At 41.9% G+C, this 17,698-nt stretch overlaps 1 protein-coding gene across 1 annotated transcript in view; it reads right to left on the reverse strand.

The window, feature by feature from the left end:
• Nucleotides 1–2,633: 2,633 nt before the first annotated feature.
• Nucleotides 2,634–17,698, reverse strand: part of SYTL5 (synaptotagmin like 5) — a gene marked incomplete at both ends in the record, with an annotated part of 63,298 nt that continues 48,233 nt past the window's right edge. Inside the window, 8 exons of the mRNA XM_084264530.1 lie at nucleotides 2,634–2,776; nucleotides 3,382–3,590; nucleotides 6,500–6,635; nucleotides 8,221–8,329; nucleotides 11,849–12,010; nucleotides 14,188–14,290; nucleotides 15,108–15,286; nucleotides 16,218–16,283. Of these exons, the coding sequence (XP_084120656.1) occupies nucleotides 2,634–2,776; nucleotides 3,382–3,590; nucleotides 6,500–6,635; nucleotides 8,221–8,329; nucleotides 11,849–12,010; nucleotides 14,188–14,290; nucleotides 15,108–15,286; nucleotides 16,218–16,283 (1,107 nt within the window). The remainder of the gene's footprint in view (nucleotides 2,777–3,381; nucleotides 3,591–6,499; nucleotides 6,636–8,220; nucleotides 8,330–11,848; nucleotides 12,011–14,187; nucleotides 14,291–15,107; nucleotides 15,287–16,217; nucleotides 16,284–17,698) is intronic.

A 17,698-nucleotide genomic window follows, 5' to 3' on the forward strand; every position in this document is an offset into this window, starting at 1 on the left:
CCCACTGTCTCAACATATCATCATTATTCCCAAAATAAATGAAGGTTTGCAGTACAGAGAACACAACTCAGACCAATTCTGTTAGAGAGGGCCAAAAGTTAGGTCTCTGGGGGATACTAATAGTAAAAATAATTACAATAACCTGATACTTAAAAAAAGATATCATGAAAAGGAAAAGGTTGTGAAAAGGATGTGCTTGATATTTGTGCTCTACTTTACCAGCTTACTGCATCTGCAGTATAAAATGAAAAGTCAGCTAAAACTAGATGAGTCATGCTTCACTGCCCAATCTGAGCAGGACTTCAGAAGCAACTGAAGGATAGATGAAGAAGTGAAGTGAAGTTTTCTTGAGCAACTACTGACTTTTTGCTCCCAAACTGAGATTCTCTACATGAATTTTATTTTTAAAGACAAGTCAGTAATTTCTGGAACTGTGGGCTCAACCTGGGCAATCTCTACCCCCAATGACTTTCTGAAGTCACATGAGAAATTTAATAGAAAATATTCATAATGAAACACATTGTTTTATGAAAACTAGGATACTATTGTTAATAACAGTTGATTTTTAATCTAATACTAGGATTTTAAAAGACTGCCTATAAACTTCCTCACAGTTTCAAGCCAAACTAAAACCCAGATAAAATATCATCCTTTTTTTTAAAAAAAAAAAAAAGGAAAAAAAGAAAAAAGGACATAAAACCTGAAGCTCTAAATACATGTGTGTAATTGTATACTAGAACGCAATTGTATACTAGGACAGTGGGACAGCTAGAGATGTCAAAATTTCCAGCTGTATTTACTTGGCTTCCAGTTCATGTTCTGTTATTCAATCTCGATTTCATGCAATTTCTGGATTGTGAAGAACAATATTTGTATCTCTCAAACAAGTTAGATTTGATGGTCTTTATTCTTCACACAAAACTTTGAATACTGGTGCTTTGATCTGCAGGGAATGATACATTCTTTGGAAGTTTGTTTTCTTCCAGTAATTTATGTAAGTATTATGTTTCCTTATATTTTGTTTCCTTAGTACTACTGCTACACTGCTTCCAAAAATAAAACATTTGGGGGGGGGGGGGAGGGAATTGAAAAAGGTATATTAAAAATAGCATTAGACAAATTTACCAGTTCAAATAGGAAGCTATGGTCTAATTCTGGAAAATCCAGAAGAAATGTTCATTCTGTTTCCGGATCTTCCTTTGTCTCATGCCCTGAGCAATCACACACCATGCAATGACATTATTATCCTATTTGGCAAACAGACATGTGCTATCCTTGAAAAAAGATTATAATCCCATCTCATTATGGCAGGAGTGGCTCACAGCAACTACTCAGGATGTCATGTTCTTTGCATATGACCTGTGCCAAGTCCCCAAAGGATGAAGGATCTAAGTGTAAAATCACTTTAGGAAACCAAATGGCAAAATCACTGTTGAACAATTGTCATGGTTAATAAGAGTAACGATTGAATTGGCCAAAAGCTGCTCTTACCATTAAATCCCCTGTTAACTCTGATGGAGATGTTCAGGAGAAAAAAAGCCCTACACTGGCTAATAATAAACGTGCATGGGCACGCCTGAACGGGATCCCAGCCCATTCAGAGAGAGTTCCACAGTTGTGCAAATCATTCTAGCATGTGCTCTAATCACACCACTTTGCTACATGATCTGTTGAATTGTGATCTTAGCTAACTATGTCCAAACCCAGCATATGTCTCATCTCAGCGACGTATCAGATGGGGACAGGCATATGAACATATTCTCTCTGTTCGATGACATCAGAACATCTTGGCTAGAGCTCTCAACTGAATGAAAACGGCAGTAACACCACCTAGTTCTGGAAACTGGGAATTTGTTATGATTTATTTTCATTAGGGGCTCTTTGATTACGCTGAATCAAGCCTGCCTTTTATACAGTGCACTGAAATAACCCAGAGAATGCCAGGAGGCCAGGACTGTACACCGGCTCGCCTGCGGCCTGTTCCTAGCGTGCAGCACAGTGCATTGGCCTGCCTTGGTGGGCTGCTTGGTCCCAGGCCTGCCGCCCCGCACACTGCGCAGCCCAATAAGCAATGTTGATTGTTATCCTACATGACATTATGGCTTCGTACTGTTCAGATACCCAAGCACACAGGATCATAGAATGGCATGGGTTGGAAGGGACCCCAAGGATCACAGAGCTCCAACCCCCCTGCTGCAGGCAGAATTGCTCTGAGTCTGCTTGTACTGTACCGTTGCTGTCTTCTAGGCCGCCTTCCACCCAGGAGGAGATCTGTAAACCAGGCATTACTCAATGAATAACTAACGAGAATTTGCTCGCTCCCTGCCCCCGCCACAGGCGGCAGTATCCATCAGCTGCTCACCAGTCACCAGAAGGGACAGAGAAAGCCAGTACAATCTCTGTACAATGGCAGGTTCTTACTGGCTCCAGGAAAAACACTATCCATACCAAGAAGCATGGACTGAAAATGTGCCTGTGAAAGCGCAGAATGTGTTAAAATCTCCCTCGGAGCCTTAATATCCAAGTGAAAGAGTACAACCCTTCCCCGCTTTCAGATGGGTGGATTTACAAGAGCCTGAATGTCGCTGAAGCCAGGAGTACCTGTGGTACCCCACTCTGCAGTTTACAGTCCTTCAGAGCCTGCGTTTTCCCATACTGGATCTCAGCATTAATATCCCCTCCACAGCAATTCCCGGACTGTCAATCATCTTCTGCCAGAGGTGCTGCTCTTCCCCTTGAGAGTCCATCCAGTCAACCTCCTTGCCATTACTTACACCTGGCAATTAGAAAAACATGAGGCATTTTGCTGTGTTAGTAAGCAGTTAATTAAAATCCCATTCGCCCATTCGCTCCAACGGCATATTAGAGAGATGATGAGCACTTTACCACCTGTACAGGGAGTTACAGTGAAAACAGGCAGCTCCTGGAGAGCACCAGTTTGTCATTCAGCTCCTCTGTGGCACGTGGACAGAGGCACAGAAACCTCCCCAGCCTGCGCCACAAGCAACTTTCTCCTAATAGAGGAGGAATGGATTCACACCTCTTCCAGATCATACCACTGAAAGGCTGCTGCTGGACAAAAGCAGTCTGTTCCTCCTCCTCCTCACTGGGATGCTAAGAAACACTTCTGGGGTACCTTGGTTCTTCTTCTGGACTGTGCAAAAGTAAAACTGGGTGCCAAGTGTTTGTGTCTTACTTGGTGGAGGAAAGAACTAAATCATCTACAGATCACATGTTGCTTTCTCTCCCTTTTAGATTCCCCCCCCCCTTTCTAAATAGTTCCTATACATTCAGTAACATTTCTGTCCTTCATACACATGCATCACATGGGGGGAGGAAGGAGACAAGAGGAAAGCAACCAGGAGTCAGGTGGGACCTTACCATTTCCAGTGTTTAAACGGACACCTCCCAGAAAAATATTGCTGGAGAGTGACTCCTTGTCCCACACAGTCAATTCCAGGCAGACATTACGTATGTCCCTTGAGCTCAAGCCACTGAAAACAAAGGTGTGATTCCACTGGGGGTTCACGCTCTTCTTTACTATGGGAGTTTTGTGCTTTGTAGCTTTGCTGTCATCTGGGAGCAGGTACCTGGGAGGTACAGGAAAGGAGAAAACGAGTATGCACCGGTTGTCACATAATACTCACAAAGAATTAGTCACATGGAGGCCCAAATGGGACCAAGACCCTTTCTCCCCACTGTTACTAAATTAAGCGTTTACCTGAATGCTTAATTTGCTCTTACAGTTATAATGTCATCTATCACCAGCAGAGATTGGATATAGGGTCTCCTTGCCCCAAGTCTTACAAACTTTGTATTTCAGTGAGGCTAAATATAGGCGGAATGATAAAAACATTGGCTAGAAGGGTCCCCCCCTCAAAGCAGGACAGGTGGTCCTCCAGAAAGAAATGGAGATGACTGCCAAGGAAGGAACTTCAGCAGGTATCATCGTTACTTTGAGTCGCCTAAAGTCCTAGTGAATGCAGAAACACAAGTGCTGTAAAGCCTGACAAGGTCTTCACGTTTTACTTGTAGTGGCGAATTCCTTTAGTGAAACAAAAGAACTACATACTCTAGTTGAAAAATCAGAGGTCTCTACTAATTTTCCTACTCCGCACTTTCACCTCCTTCAGCAAAGCTAATGGAATAACCACAGGGTTGCATATAAACACTAAGGGGTCACACATGCGAAGAAATGACATCGCTAAACCTCGATCAGGGTTACTGTGCAGGCTTTTGCCTGACAGTAAGTACTGCAGTGGGCTAAATGCCAGCCAGTCTGTGTCAAATTATCTCACTGCAGATTTGGCCACTGCCGCGCTTTAACAGGCTCGTGGCAACTGGCATTTGGCCGTGACACGTGCCAGACCAACAGTCCAAGAAAAGCAGATGCCTGTTCCAGTGCACTGAAGGATCCATGTCTGCAGCAGCACACATCACCAGCTAAAGACAGTCCGGAGAATTACTGATCACAGGTTGCTGCTAACTTAAAAAGGCTCTGACAACATTTTCTCTTTGAATTCTGTTGTGAGCTTCGGGGGTGGGGGGAGAAGCCATGGACCCACAGTGGGATTGGACAACCTCTTTTCAGTAAAAGGAAATGCCTTCATGCATATCAGGAAAAGAGGGATGGGCATGGGAGAACAAATACACAGGAAGAATAGCTCAAACTTTTTCTACGTGAAGTCCATGTTCTTAGTGGGAGTTTGAAGTACATGACAAGATCAAGATAAATTGTCAGCTCCACCAAGGAATTAAAGCCAAGATGTTTTCTATGGTCCCCATTTAGTAGCAACACTCAAAGCATTTCTAAAGAACTGCAGCAGGTCTAAAGATTAGACATTCTGAAAGCTAGCACTGAGAGCAAAATCAGGCAAATAATTTCCTAAGTGTAACCTGTCCAATGCATAACTTATATGTAGGAAAAAATATGAGGGTTGTAGCATTATGTTCATTTTACTCAAACACAAATGTACCATAAATGTAGCATTTTCTGTATAGTTTGGATTTTGACTGTACAACACAAAATGCTGCTTATCTAATGGAAAGGTGCACATATGTCACACTATGTGTATTACTTTACACACCCACAAGTGTGCAGGCAGATAAGCAATACAGACCTGAAATTTTTCAAAATTCTGCATCTGTAAAATCAAACCTGAAAGCCACCAGAGCAGAATTTTCAAGCATCTTCTGTCAAAGAATATTAAGTGTTAACAATGAGACACAATTACAGTTAAGACACCTTGTTTGAAGTCAGTGATAGAATTCCTCAGGGTTTAAATGTGCTCCTGTACACTGTACTACATGCCAAATAGCTTCCTTAATTAAGTTCTAGGAAAAAAAAAAAATAACCCAAAACTATTTATAATCTAAAAATCTTCTCATTTAGCATATTTACTTGAATCAAAGCAGGATCCCTCACACACACAATCAATTTTCTCTTTCTGCATGTTTCAGGATGTTGTAGTTTTGCGTGGCTGGGTTCTGGTAGAAGACGGGGGGCTGCAGGGGTGGCTTCTTCAAGCAGCAGCCAGAAGCTCTCTGCAGGCCCCGCAGAGCAAACACCAGCCAGCTCAAGGCTGGAGTTGTTGCTGACCAAGGCCGAGCCCATCAGCCATGGTCACAGTGCCTCTGGGAATCACATGTAAGAGAAAAAACCTGCAAGCAGCTGCTTCTTGGTTTTCTTTCCTTTATTCTGCCTTGAGTTTGTTTTGCCTGTGATGCTGATTGCAGAATGTTCTCTCCCTGTCCTTATTTCGACTCCTAAACCTCTCAACATGTATTTTCTCCCCTGTCCAGCTGAAACAGGGAGTGATAGAGTGGCTTTTCTGGGTGTCTGTCCTCCAGCCAGGCTCAAACCACCACACAGGTGACATCCATTAGACAGAACCTCAGCTTGATGGAGCATGCCAGCTTTTATAGGTGCTATGTGCAGTTTTATAAGGAATCCACATGGATTTGGATCTGCTTGAAAACAAGATTCTTATTCAGGATGCAGTCTGGCTATTCCTTTCAGTAAAAAAATATGTCCTATTTCAATTTCCTGGAAATGTAAATGTCACTGTCAGATCAGGTGCCATCTCCAGTGTGAAAGTCCTGATTTACTACTTCTTGTCTCCAGGAGCAATGAATATTCACCTACCTCTCTTTACTGACTCAGTGGAAGCGTTTTCTTTTAACACGCATTATATTCTATAAGAGCAGGCACCTTACCACACTGGATACTTCTGTATGAATGGTTCAGTTTGTTGACTGAGTGATGATTAAATATGATTCTATTTAACCACTGGGACAACTAATACTTCTCTGTCCTGATTCCATAGCATCCTTTTCTTCAGCATACCATTTCAAGGTGCCAGTTGCTCTTCAGGACTGACATTCCATACGCACATATTCAGATATATTTTTTAAAAAATGGGTAAGCCAAAATAAGATTCAGCACAGAAATTAAAAAAAAGAAAATAAAAAAAGAGAGCAAAATAAAACCACCACAGACCCTTTCACAAAACTGTCAGATGTGCCTCCCGATTTCACTGCTGTTAAATTCTTTGCTTCTTTGACGAGGACTTCTAATATACCTCCAGATGGCATGTGAGAGTCTCCCTTTTTTCCTTTTTTAAAGCTCTTCTTTCCTACACATAGAACAGAGTTGCAACATCATCATAAAAAATTGCATACACACAGCAAGACTGATTTGGGAAAGTAAATTGTCTTGGCTAGATTACTTTTTTAATTGCTTACTGCAATGGCATTAAAGTTTTCATTATGAGGAGATTCTAATTCTCCATGTGTAGAGAAACTAATAAGGCAGGGTCAGAAAAATTGCTCCACTTCTGAGAAAGAGCTCGACTGTGAAACTAGTGAGCGAGCCCTTGCTGGACACAGCAGGGTGCCCAACCTGAAATCCTGTCCAAACAGAAGTATTTGTGGATTACTGCACTGAACACAAGGAACCACATGTCCTGTAAATCCCACCCTCTTTTCAGAACCCACCTGGCAGCCATGCACCACCAACAAGGTATAAAACCTCTGTCTCAAAGCTTAAAGTACAGAGACCAAATGTGTTCCATGTGTAAGGATGCACCTCTCCTCAAAGACCATGACACAAAGGGGACTTGGTGCTCACTGACCCACTGCTGCTTTTGAAGAGCAGCATGAGGACACATGTACTTGCTGCTGCCACAGATCCTAAGAGGCTTAGCACCAGGGATCGTACACACTGATCCAGGCTGAAAACATTTGGAAAAACGATCAGGAATGATGTTAAAATGTAGTTGGGTTGGTTTTTTTAAAAGCAGATAGTGCATATCTGGACTTTTCAAACAACAGTTAGCTTCTAAGAGAGAAAACCCTGGAACTGCTGCTAGCAGGGGGAATGTCACCTGTCAAAAAGGATGGGAAAAACAGAAAGAAGCCTAATATAAACAGTTGGAAACTCACAGAATCACTAGGTTGGAAAAGAGCTTTAAGATCATCGAGTCCAACTGTTAAATAGATCTATCAAAGCCTCGTGGTAATAAGCAAACAAGCAATACTGTCACTAAGACAGCAATATACCTGTGCCTGGTACATCTGTATACACTCAGGTGGTACCCAGGGACCGCTTTCACTTCAGGTAATGGCTGTTCCTCAGGCTACTATAGTGCAGAAGGTTAGTAGCTATTTTCCTCTGTTCATTGCTGATAAAAATAATGGCTTACCCTAAATAACTCAAATAATATTTTACAGGACTGAATTACAGCAGCAACACAGTAAAACTGAGCAGAGGCAAAGCAGTGTGAAAAGAGAGTGGAAATGAGGAGACAGGTCAGCTTCAGGACAATTAAGCATGAAGAACTAAGAGAAGCCCTATTACTTTGATCAGCTATACAACTATGTAACTAGCTGAACAACGAACCCGCAAGGCTGTACTGCAGACAATTTGTCTATGTGCCTGACCTCAATCATGTTATCTAATGTCTGAATTTTTGTAATTAGGTCACAGCCACGCATCAACACTTGACTGCACATTCCTCTTCCCTTCTGTCTCCTTAAATTCAATGTTAGAGAAGAGGATGGAAGAGGAGAAACATACAGTTAAAAAAATTCTGCAGATACAGGCAACCAGCATGTTTAAGTATGATTTCAATCTTCACTAGTACTATTACTTCTCCCTAGGTGAGGATTTTTAATACCCAGAGGGACGTTATCACATGCTGCCTTTAATGTTTGTTTTACCTTGAAACTGCCCTAGAGGAAGCATTAGGTTTCTGTCTGGGGGAATGTATCGTAAAACAACTGTCAGTTCTCCTTTATACTGAAGCCCGACATCTGTCACAATCTCCACCTGAAAAGAAGCAGAGAAAACAGAAATCCAGCTAAGGTTAATCATTCACCTTCTCCTTTCGGTTTGGATTCTGTTGTGCCAATACAGTGTTCAAAACATACTAAGGCATACCAGCTCAATTTTAAGATAACTAGATGCTAGACATTCCAGACTGACTGCAATCCCATTTAGAAGGCATTAGGAGCTAAGGAACAGAAGCTCTCAGAAGAATTGAGCCACACGGCGTTGGACACTGTTGAGCGAACAGAGGAGAGGGACATCCAGCATGAACAAGAGAAGAAAACAAACAGAAAAAACCCTCAAACTTACTTCTGGGCATGTAAACTGTAGCCAGTTTAGGCTGACATTCAGCCCTTATTTCCCCCAATCAGGATTTTAAACCTTAATTGGTTTCACACAGTTTAGAGGTGCCATTCCTCTGTCACTCTTGGAGTAGAGACGTGGGCATGAAAGTGAGGAAAGACTTCTTGGAACACGCTTATTCCCAGTGACCTTTTCCTTTCATACACAGCTACTATTTCTACATCTCTGTGTTTGAGAAGTGTTTGAATCTTGCCCAGAAAGGCTGCTTTCTGTGCTCTCCAGCATACCCTTGTTAGGAGGACATTAGGCCTTCGCCGCGGTGTGCTGAACTCCCATTCGCACTGCCGGCAGTTGGAAGCTATGTTTTAAGAACAACAGATACAGCACAGAGAGAAGATGTCAGGCCAGCTCAAGCTGACTTCTAGAAAAGGAAAAAGCAGCAAAAAAAAAAGAAGCTGTGTACCTTTCCATTAGAGATCAGGTCTGTGAAAAACTTGGTCATACATTAGCCGTGCTCAGTGACATCCACAAACAGAGGTGGGACTACAGATGCCCACGTTCCCCTACGTGCCTCGGTGCTTCGGTGTAGGTAAAAAGTACCCAATCTCCCCGATCTCTTAACAGGGACTAAGCACATGGGTAAAGAGAGAGGACCCTCGAGTGCTGCGAGACACACACCAAGGCACCGCACAAGCCTTTAAAGAACTGCTTATATATATAAGCCTGATCTGAGACAGTATTTCTCCGAGATGCACCTGCAAGGTGAGCTTGTTTCCTGACTTCCCAGGAAGGCCAAAATTACCTTACCAAGAGAAAACAGAACCAAAACATCCCCACCAGAGACGCATACAGTGATACGCACAGGGTCAGCACTGCCTTGCTATCACAGGCTCCGGGCTAAGGCAGGAGCCCCAATTAGTGGGGCTAAGCCTGTGTGGAGGGATGGGACAGGGCACAAAGCAATTTCAGCCATAACAACATGGCCCTCCTCGATCCTGAAGGACTCGTACGGCAACGTGAGCAATCCTGCACTGACTCCGAGAAAGACGGGCCCAGCTCCACCAGCGTCTGATGCCAGTGGCTACAACAAGGGGCAAGAGAAAACCTGGAGTAAGTGGCTGTGGAAAAGCTTGCCAGCCAGGCAGCTCGCTCCTGGTCTAAACTACACAAGTTTAGGATCAAGTTTCCCATAAAGGCAGCAAGGCCTGTTTTGTTCTGTTCTACTAGTGGACAAGTGATTGTCTACGTTCTTATGTCAGCAACAGTTTGTTAACCTCCCCCTCAAACCCTCATAAAACACGGCTCTAGATGCTGCCCCCCTCCCCTCTGTCTGTAACCACAGAACTATTTTCTCTTTTTCTGACTTAACCACACTCCTCCTGAAAACAGACATGCAATGCTCACGGACAAAAAATGGTCTTAAAGTCTCCAACCTCTTCATTAGATCAGCTAAACAATTCATGGCAGAACAAATAAAGCACTGTAACAAAATCTGTGTAATGTTTCACTCCCATTCCTGTCTCTATCAGGCTGTTCATATGGGAGAACAGCACAGAATTTGCATGTGTGTTACCTGTGGGGTTTTTTTTAAATTCAAAATACAGTAATTTATGGGGTTTTTAAAAAATATCTTTGCTGAACAAAGAAAACTTAGCGGCATTTTAAGTTTAGAAACATTATTTATAAGAACTTAGGAGACAGACAAGACCAATTCTGTGTTTGCTTTCTTTGGTAAAAAAGACCCAATTTAAAAATCCTCTTAATGGGAATAGCTGAAACACTTAGAGAGACTCATTACTTCTTTTGCTGAGCAGGAGAGCTTCATGACTGCCTGTCTTTTTCCATTAGGATTAAAAGAAGCCACACAAATATACACAAATCCCAAAGGATTGAAATTAAATGACAAAGAAACAACTGCACGATAAGAAGCTCAATTTCAGACCAATGCTGCCTACAACCTACAAGCAAAACAAATGCTAAATAAGAACAACATCTGACACCAGCTAGAGCTATGACAGAGATGCAGTAGAGATTTATTCTTCTTCAAGAGCAGTCCCAACAAGAGCACTGTGTTTGCCATCAGCAGCCACTTTCTCTCACAGGTCTTGCCTTGCCTGGGCCACAAAGGAAGAGCTGCTAGTCACCCCTACTAACAAGCCTGACCTGGGAACGATCTTCCTTGCTGTTTGTGAAGTGTGAGGTGTGCAAGTGTTGAAAGAAGAGACCAATTTCCTTATTGAGCTTCTGGCAAACAATTTACTAAAATGCAAGGTTGTGACAGTTTAGGAGTAGGTGTCTCAGAGGGCTATACCTAGAAATTAATTCTATGTCACTCAGATGCACTGAGTGTGTCCCCCGCCCCGAGACAAAGGCACGGATCGAGCATACCCTCCTGAACCCCCCAATGTAACACTATCTCTTTAAATACAACGAACACAGCATGCAAGTCATCCAAGTCAAACTCCACCTCGCTCACAGTACAACCTCAGATCTTTCCCCAACAAAAAAAAATGCCCTTTCTGAAGCAGTAATCTAAGCCACCAGCATTCCTGGGGATTCTGGTTGCTGCAGGAGCCAGTAAGGCAGGAGCCTTTAATCCTATAGTTTACAGTAGCTCTTTGAATCTCCTCCAAAAATAAACACTTTTGCCAAAGCAGAGGGCGCCCTAGAGACAGGATTCATCCTATCCTTAGCTAAGTACAATGCAAGTCCTGTTTCTCCGACACATTGATTTGCCTGCTGAGGAGCCTTATCTTGTACCTTCCTGGTGAATAAGGTGAATAAGAAATTAAGAAGTCACTTGGTCACAGCTGAAAGGTGCAAATCACTTTGAAGGGAACAACAACAAAATAATCTTAATAAACTGTTAGGGGGTGGGGGAGGGAGTGGCAGAAAAGTCCTGTGTATGCTATTTTAAAAAAATAATTTCTTTACTAGGTCATTTCTCCACTGTGGTTTATTACAAGATGAACTCATAGTTTATTTAAAAGGTGGTTTTATTCATTGTTTCTTTTTAAGTAGCTAATCACATGTGAAGTTTTTGTGAAGACTTGAAAATCAGTATGCTTTGACTGAATAAAGAACAAAGCTATTCTTTCTATTGCCATATTAGACACTCACCATGTCCTGTTTTTACAAGCACATTCCAAAGGAAAAACAATTAAACCTTGCTAAATTTGCTTTGCAGCACTTTCACTTGCCCCTGGAAACCCTTACCTTGGGCTGGAGCACAAACCACTCGTCGCCCTGATTTTCAAAGTTCCAGGAATCAAACGGAATTTCCACCTCCCCAAGGAAGCTGTTGTGTCCGAACCTGTCATAGTGCCAGACAGAGAGCTGCAGGGTCCGGGTTTCGAGCTGCGTGTGACTGATGACGTACTGCCAACAGAAAAGGAGAAAAAGAAACTCTCAGAATAAGCAGAAATAATAGTTTTCCACAAAGCCTTTTTTAGCTCTAGCTCCATTTCCCAAGGCCAAGAGCAACTAACAAATGAAGCGTGAAAGAGAGAGTTGTTTTCTTTGCAAACAAGATTGGCCAAGACAGAAAGCTCATAATGTTAATGTCAAACCTAGCTCTATTCTTTGCAGTGTGCATCCAACTGTAATTGAGGTTACTAACATGAACGTGTTTTTTCTGTATTATTTCCTGGATATTTGTGACTATAAAGTAAATTATGATGCTTAAAATTATGATCCTGTTAATTCCTTATAAGTTCATGTAAAAGAAGCAGATCAACATCAAAGCTTAGTTCATAAGAAGAAACCCCACTGGTTCTTTCATCCCTAGAGAGAGTCTTCTGCACTCTGCTTTCTAGAAAGAGCATCCTTTCCTTTTCAATTGGGTCTTTGTAACTTAAGAAAAGTTGTTCTGAAAACAAGTAAAACTGCATCTGCAAAAAATGCACCAAGCATTTTAGCCTTTGTACTCATTTTTGGCTTCGAAAGGTATTAAGAACTCCTCCGAAGAAACACCGAATTCAAGCAAATATACAGAAAATGATAAACATCTGGAGCTGTAGCTCCGCGCGCTCTGCTTGTAGCAAAAGGCCTGTTAGTTCCCTGAAATTCACCCTTCTCTTAGTGTTATTTGAAGAGACCCAGATGTCTTCTCTTTTGCCTCAGGAACAACGACTGAACACAGACATATTCTCCAAAAGCTGAAGCAGACAAGTCGGCTGGCGCGCCACGCGAGTGGGCTGTTCCCATATAGACACATCTATAACGCTGAATCCTGGATGCCAACAGTTTCACTGAGAGAGACATTGTATTTAGCAACAAGGGGATTAAATTCCAAGAGGGAAGACAGAAACAGATTTTATCCTTCTTGCTTATCTACCCACAACTCAAGTAAGCCCTCTTTGTTACAACTTGCATTTTTAGCAGGCTGCTACGTCCTATCCTCACTGAGTTCCCTACTAAAAAACATATTTGGAGCTATGTTCCTTACCAAATAGAGTCTAACACTCCGCCCCCCCCCCTCCCCCCCCTCCCCACCTCAGACACGTCTTAATGTTACTACAAACCATTTAAAACTGAGGCTATACAAGAGACTCTCCCTTGGCAAGCAGTCTGGCCAGACCAAGTCTGTGTATGTCTGCAAAATGGTTTTGTAGCCAGGTTAAAGCTAAGTACACTGGCCAGGGAACATATATTAGCCTCTATTACAAGAAAAAAATCATTTAAACCATCACTTAAATTACCAAAAAAAGTCAAACCAGAGCAATCCAGGAGAAAATAAAAAGAATTTCTGGCCTCATGACAGCCAGCTGGGATAACTCTCATCCATTGACCAGAATCACCAGGAGCCTTGTGGTCCAGGTACCAAACAGGCAGTGAACTGAGCACAAACTCTGCCATGGTCACATGCACCACAGAGCCAGGGAGGCAAATAAGCAGCTTGTGAGGAGTTCAAAATAGCTCAGCCTCTGTAGTGGACATGAGTAAAAGTTAAGGAAGGAAAGAGCCCAGGCGCTGTGCCCAAGGCAGTAATCTGTCATTGTCTTTTCCACAGAAAATGAACTTCTCCACAGCTTCTCAGGAAAGCAGATAGTGAAGCGTGGTTGGCATTTTCCTATCAAAGTCAGTTCTGCTTTAAAAATATATTAAAGCCTCCAGAGAAATTCAGAGCTTATTGCAAAAAGTTATTTTCTCTTCAAAATCAGTTAGACGGGAAGTGTTAAGCTGGCTCTGCTTCAGCATCAGCTGCTAACTTAGGGAATATGAAGTATTTAAAGTGCATTTAACAAGTCTGAGCTCAGGTTCGATGGGAACACCAAGAGTTCTGAAAGACATCTCTGGAAACTAATAGAAGTTTTGCATGTAAAGGGGAGAATAAACCAGAACCAAACCAATTCCTCAACGCTGAAAGCCAGAAATCATAATTCATCGCATTGCTAGGTGTTTTTGCTTGAAGGCCTTCCCTTTTGAGGCACCTCTTCCAAATTCTAATCCCCATACTGGAACACATACAGAAAATGCCCCCAAGTACAAGCAGAACATTCATCACAGCCTGAGAGAGAGAGAGAGAGAAAGAGAGAGTGTGTGTGTGTTCTCACCTTCAGCGTTTCGTTGAATTCTGGATTGGTGCTGTTACTTTTGATTTTGGTCTTGCGTTTACTTTGGCGGGACTTATCAGGCAGCAGGTAGGCTTTGACATATCTGCAGATCAAGTAGTAAACTGTTAGCAGGGAATAAAAGTGGCCAGTTTGAGCAAGGACCTGACACTGCTGCGTCAACAACACGTACAAGGAGATTCATTTTCGCAGCCTAAGCAGCGTACACATGCAACAGAGGATACACGAAAGGCAGAGAGGTACAGTCTGTCTCTGCAAACATGCCAGTGTCAGTCAGACAGGATCAGAAAGGGAAAGGTAAAGTTAAATTAATTTACTCATTGTCAGAAACACAGAAAGCCTTCCCTTGCATAGTGTATGGTTACATATGACAAAGCATAAAATGAAAATACAAGAGAACAAAAAATTTAATCTCTTACATATGACAGGATTACACATGATCAGGGACACTAACCACTACTTCCTGATGAAGGAATTTACATAGTATTCTTAAAACTATAATGAGAAGCTCAGAAAACAAATCGATGCATGGAAACCAGTTATCTACATCCCTCCCTCCAAGACATCACTCCTCTTACATACTTTAGTTCTGATTCAAGTAAGAAATCAATTCAGCCTCCCTATTCCTTCAGATTTTTTTCCCTTCTGGCACCAAGCAAATTGAATCTAAGTAATCTTCCTGTACCCCCAGAACAGGCACACGTTGCCCTAAGAAGCATCTTGAAAATGTGCTTCCCATGGGGAATGCAAGATCAACCATCATCAGAATGTTGGCTTGTAGCAACTGGATCCTGTGAGGTTTCAGGCTTGTATCACAACCTTTGGCTACGTCACTGACTACAGTGTGTGACGTGGTGGAGGACACCCCCAGCAGAGACTAAGAGGGAATTCTCTGTGCTTACGGATGGGTCCTTTGCTTCTTCTCATCTGCCACAGCCAGGTTTCTGCAACTTTTCACCAGGATGTTGAGGGCACCTGTTTTGTAGCTGTAGTTGATGTTGAGAAGGATTTCACCACTGACCTTCACGTTGCCATAGTCACCAGTTTCGCTATATACGCTGAGCATGCTGTTAATGCTAGTCTGGAGGGGGAGAGAAAAAGGACTTAGGAGTTTAAGCAAATTACTCTTTTTCAGAATCATATATTTTTTTTTTGTACAGCTACAGCCTTGCAATCCCCTCAAACCTGTTAGGACTTGCTACGAAAACAGGTATATCATAGAACAGAAATGCCACCATTTGATGAAAAATGGAGCAAGAACTACAATTAATGATGACTTAAATGTCTAGAGAGTTGATGTTTTTCCATGCAGGACTCAAGCTTATTTATAAACATGACTAAATTTAAATTACCACCAGTTCATGCATGAATTAAGCAAAGAGCAGACAGACTACATAAATTATAAGGCCACATAAGTTCCAGGCAGAAAAATAATAAAAAATAAAATAAAATTAAAAAATCATCTAACTCAGCTGTCCACCTAATTTTTACTGAGTCTCATAAGACAGCTGCTGACAGAACCATTAGAAAAAGTTATAAGGATGCTTCCCATAATGGAGATGGTATAAATCCACATCAGTTTAAAGCAACACTCACCTCTCATTAGCAATTCTAAAAGGAGGAGCAAAACTCCTTACCCACAGTTTTCTTAAAGCCAAAAATGTTTAGCAATAACCCCACAAAATTTTCCTCTGTAACATAATATATGATGCATCAGTCTTTTTTTTCCACTCAGACCATGCAGAGTATTGCTGTAGGGGTTTATAATTAGGAAAGAAATAAATAGTTGTAAGAAAACCAGAGCAATATGCACCCTGCCAGAACCAGAGGCATTCAAGAAACCGAGAGTGTGCTTTCTTTTCAGTCATTGGGAAAAAACATATATTATTAACTATCTAAATCCTACCACATAGGAACCTTGCAAGACATGCAGGCAGGCTTCAATATAAAAGGGAGACAAGAAAGAGAGAAAGCTTAAAAGTAAGCTAAGCAGGAGACTCAGGAGAACTCACAGTATCACCGTCTGTTTCGGGCACATTTAAATACATCCATTTTCTGTCAGAGCCTTCTGGGGAGCTCTTTAAAGAAGGCAGTGCAAAAGATCAAGAGAAAAGAGCGTTAGATTGCTGCAATAAGAAAGAGTAAGTGCAGTGATAAATCTTTACCTACTGAGACAGGAAAAGGAAGTTTGTATTGCAAAGCCATAGCACGAAAGAAAGAAAAAGGTATCCTCAAATCAGAGAGACACTACATTTCCCACACTCTTCAAGTATTGAAGGGTGCATGGCGCTAGGTAATTAAACAGAAATTAAATATCTGCTGTATTAAAATCGACAGATTACATGTTAGAACACCAGCTCAGCGTATTTGGATTTGTACTGGGTTGCATTTGGATTAGTCACCATTTACGTCCACATGAAACCAGCCCTTGCTTAAGCCAGCCAAACACTAAGCATTCCTGCATTCACAGGATCGGCACCTCTATAAGAAACTGCACTTTCTCTGTGGAGTTTGCAAGAATAGATTTTTTAAAAATTACAGAAATGTTTAAATATGCCACTCTTTGAAGGGGGGGTGGGGTGGATACAGTAACAAAATATTTGGAGAAACTTTTCCCCCCCACCTCTGCTTGCTAGGGCAGTACATGGGTATCTCACCAGTGACTTCAGTGGAAGCCACGTGCTGATCTTCCCCCTTCCTTTTTAGCTGCAGGGAGGAAGGAAGAGCACAGCCAAGGGGAAGAGCCACACTAAAAGACTTGGTCTGTGACAAAAACCAGCTCTTCCAGCACTTTGCCTAAGGGCTCTTTCCCAAAGAAAACTGGAGGGGTAAGCTGGCCCCTGTCGATATGTTAAACCACAACAGACATGAAAACAACAAAACAAATTATTGTTATCCATAAAGTTAATTTTGTATCTCACATAGGAATAATAAATGGGGAAAAATAAAAGGTGTTTTTTTGTACTTCTGCTGGCCTTCATTCTCCCTCAGTTAAATAAAGGAAAAACGCTTGTCCTTTCATTCTGTTATACAGTTGGCTGAAAGCCCATGAACAGGACTGCTTAAAATTGCTGGAGAATTAGCAGGACACAGTGATAAATGTGTCGTACTTCCTTCTATTCCCAACATGCCTCAAGTTAGAATTAGCTTTACCATTATGCATTTCCACCTCTACGTAACTTCCTAAACTTAACAGTCCCAGTATGCGCTACAAAATGGCTAAATTACCCTGGAACAGGCAAGTAACCATCTCTGTGCTCACTTCAGAAAACAAGCAAGGTTATACCAACCTGAGGAGGTTTTTCTCTCCTGAACCCAAATACTGGAAAACATCACTACACAAAGGCTTAGATAAATAGATGAATACTGATCCAAGAATTTATGCACACAATTTCTAAATCTCTTACAAACCACAAACAAGATAAGACTGATTTAGTAGAAGTATTTGATATGCATGTCTTTTTTCCTTACAGACTCTGTTCTGTCGCATTCA

The sequence above is a fragment of the Gallinula chloropus genome (genome assembly GCF_964237585.1).
Source record: "Gallinula chloropus genome assembly, chromosome: 1".
In the NCBI taxonomy this organism is placed as follows: Eukaryota; Metazoa; Chordata; class Aves; order Gruiformes; family Rallidae; genus Gallinula; species Gallinula chloropus.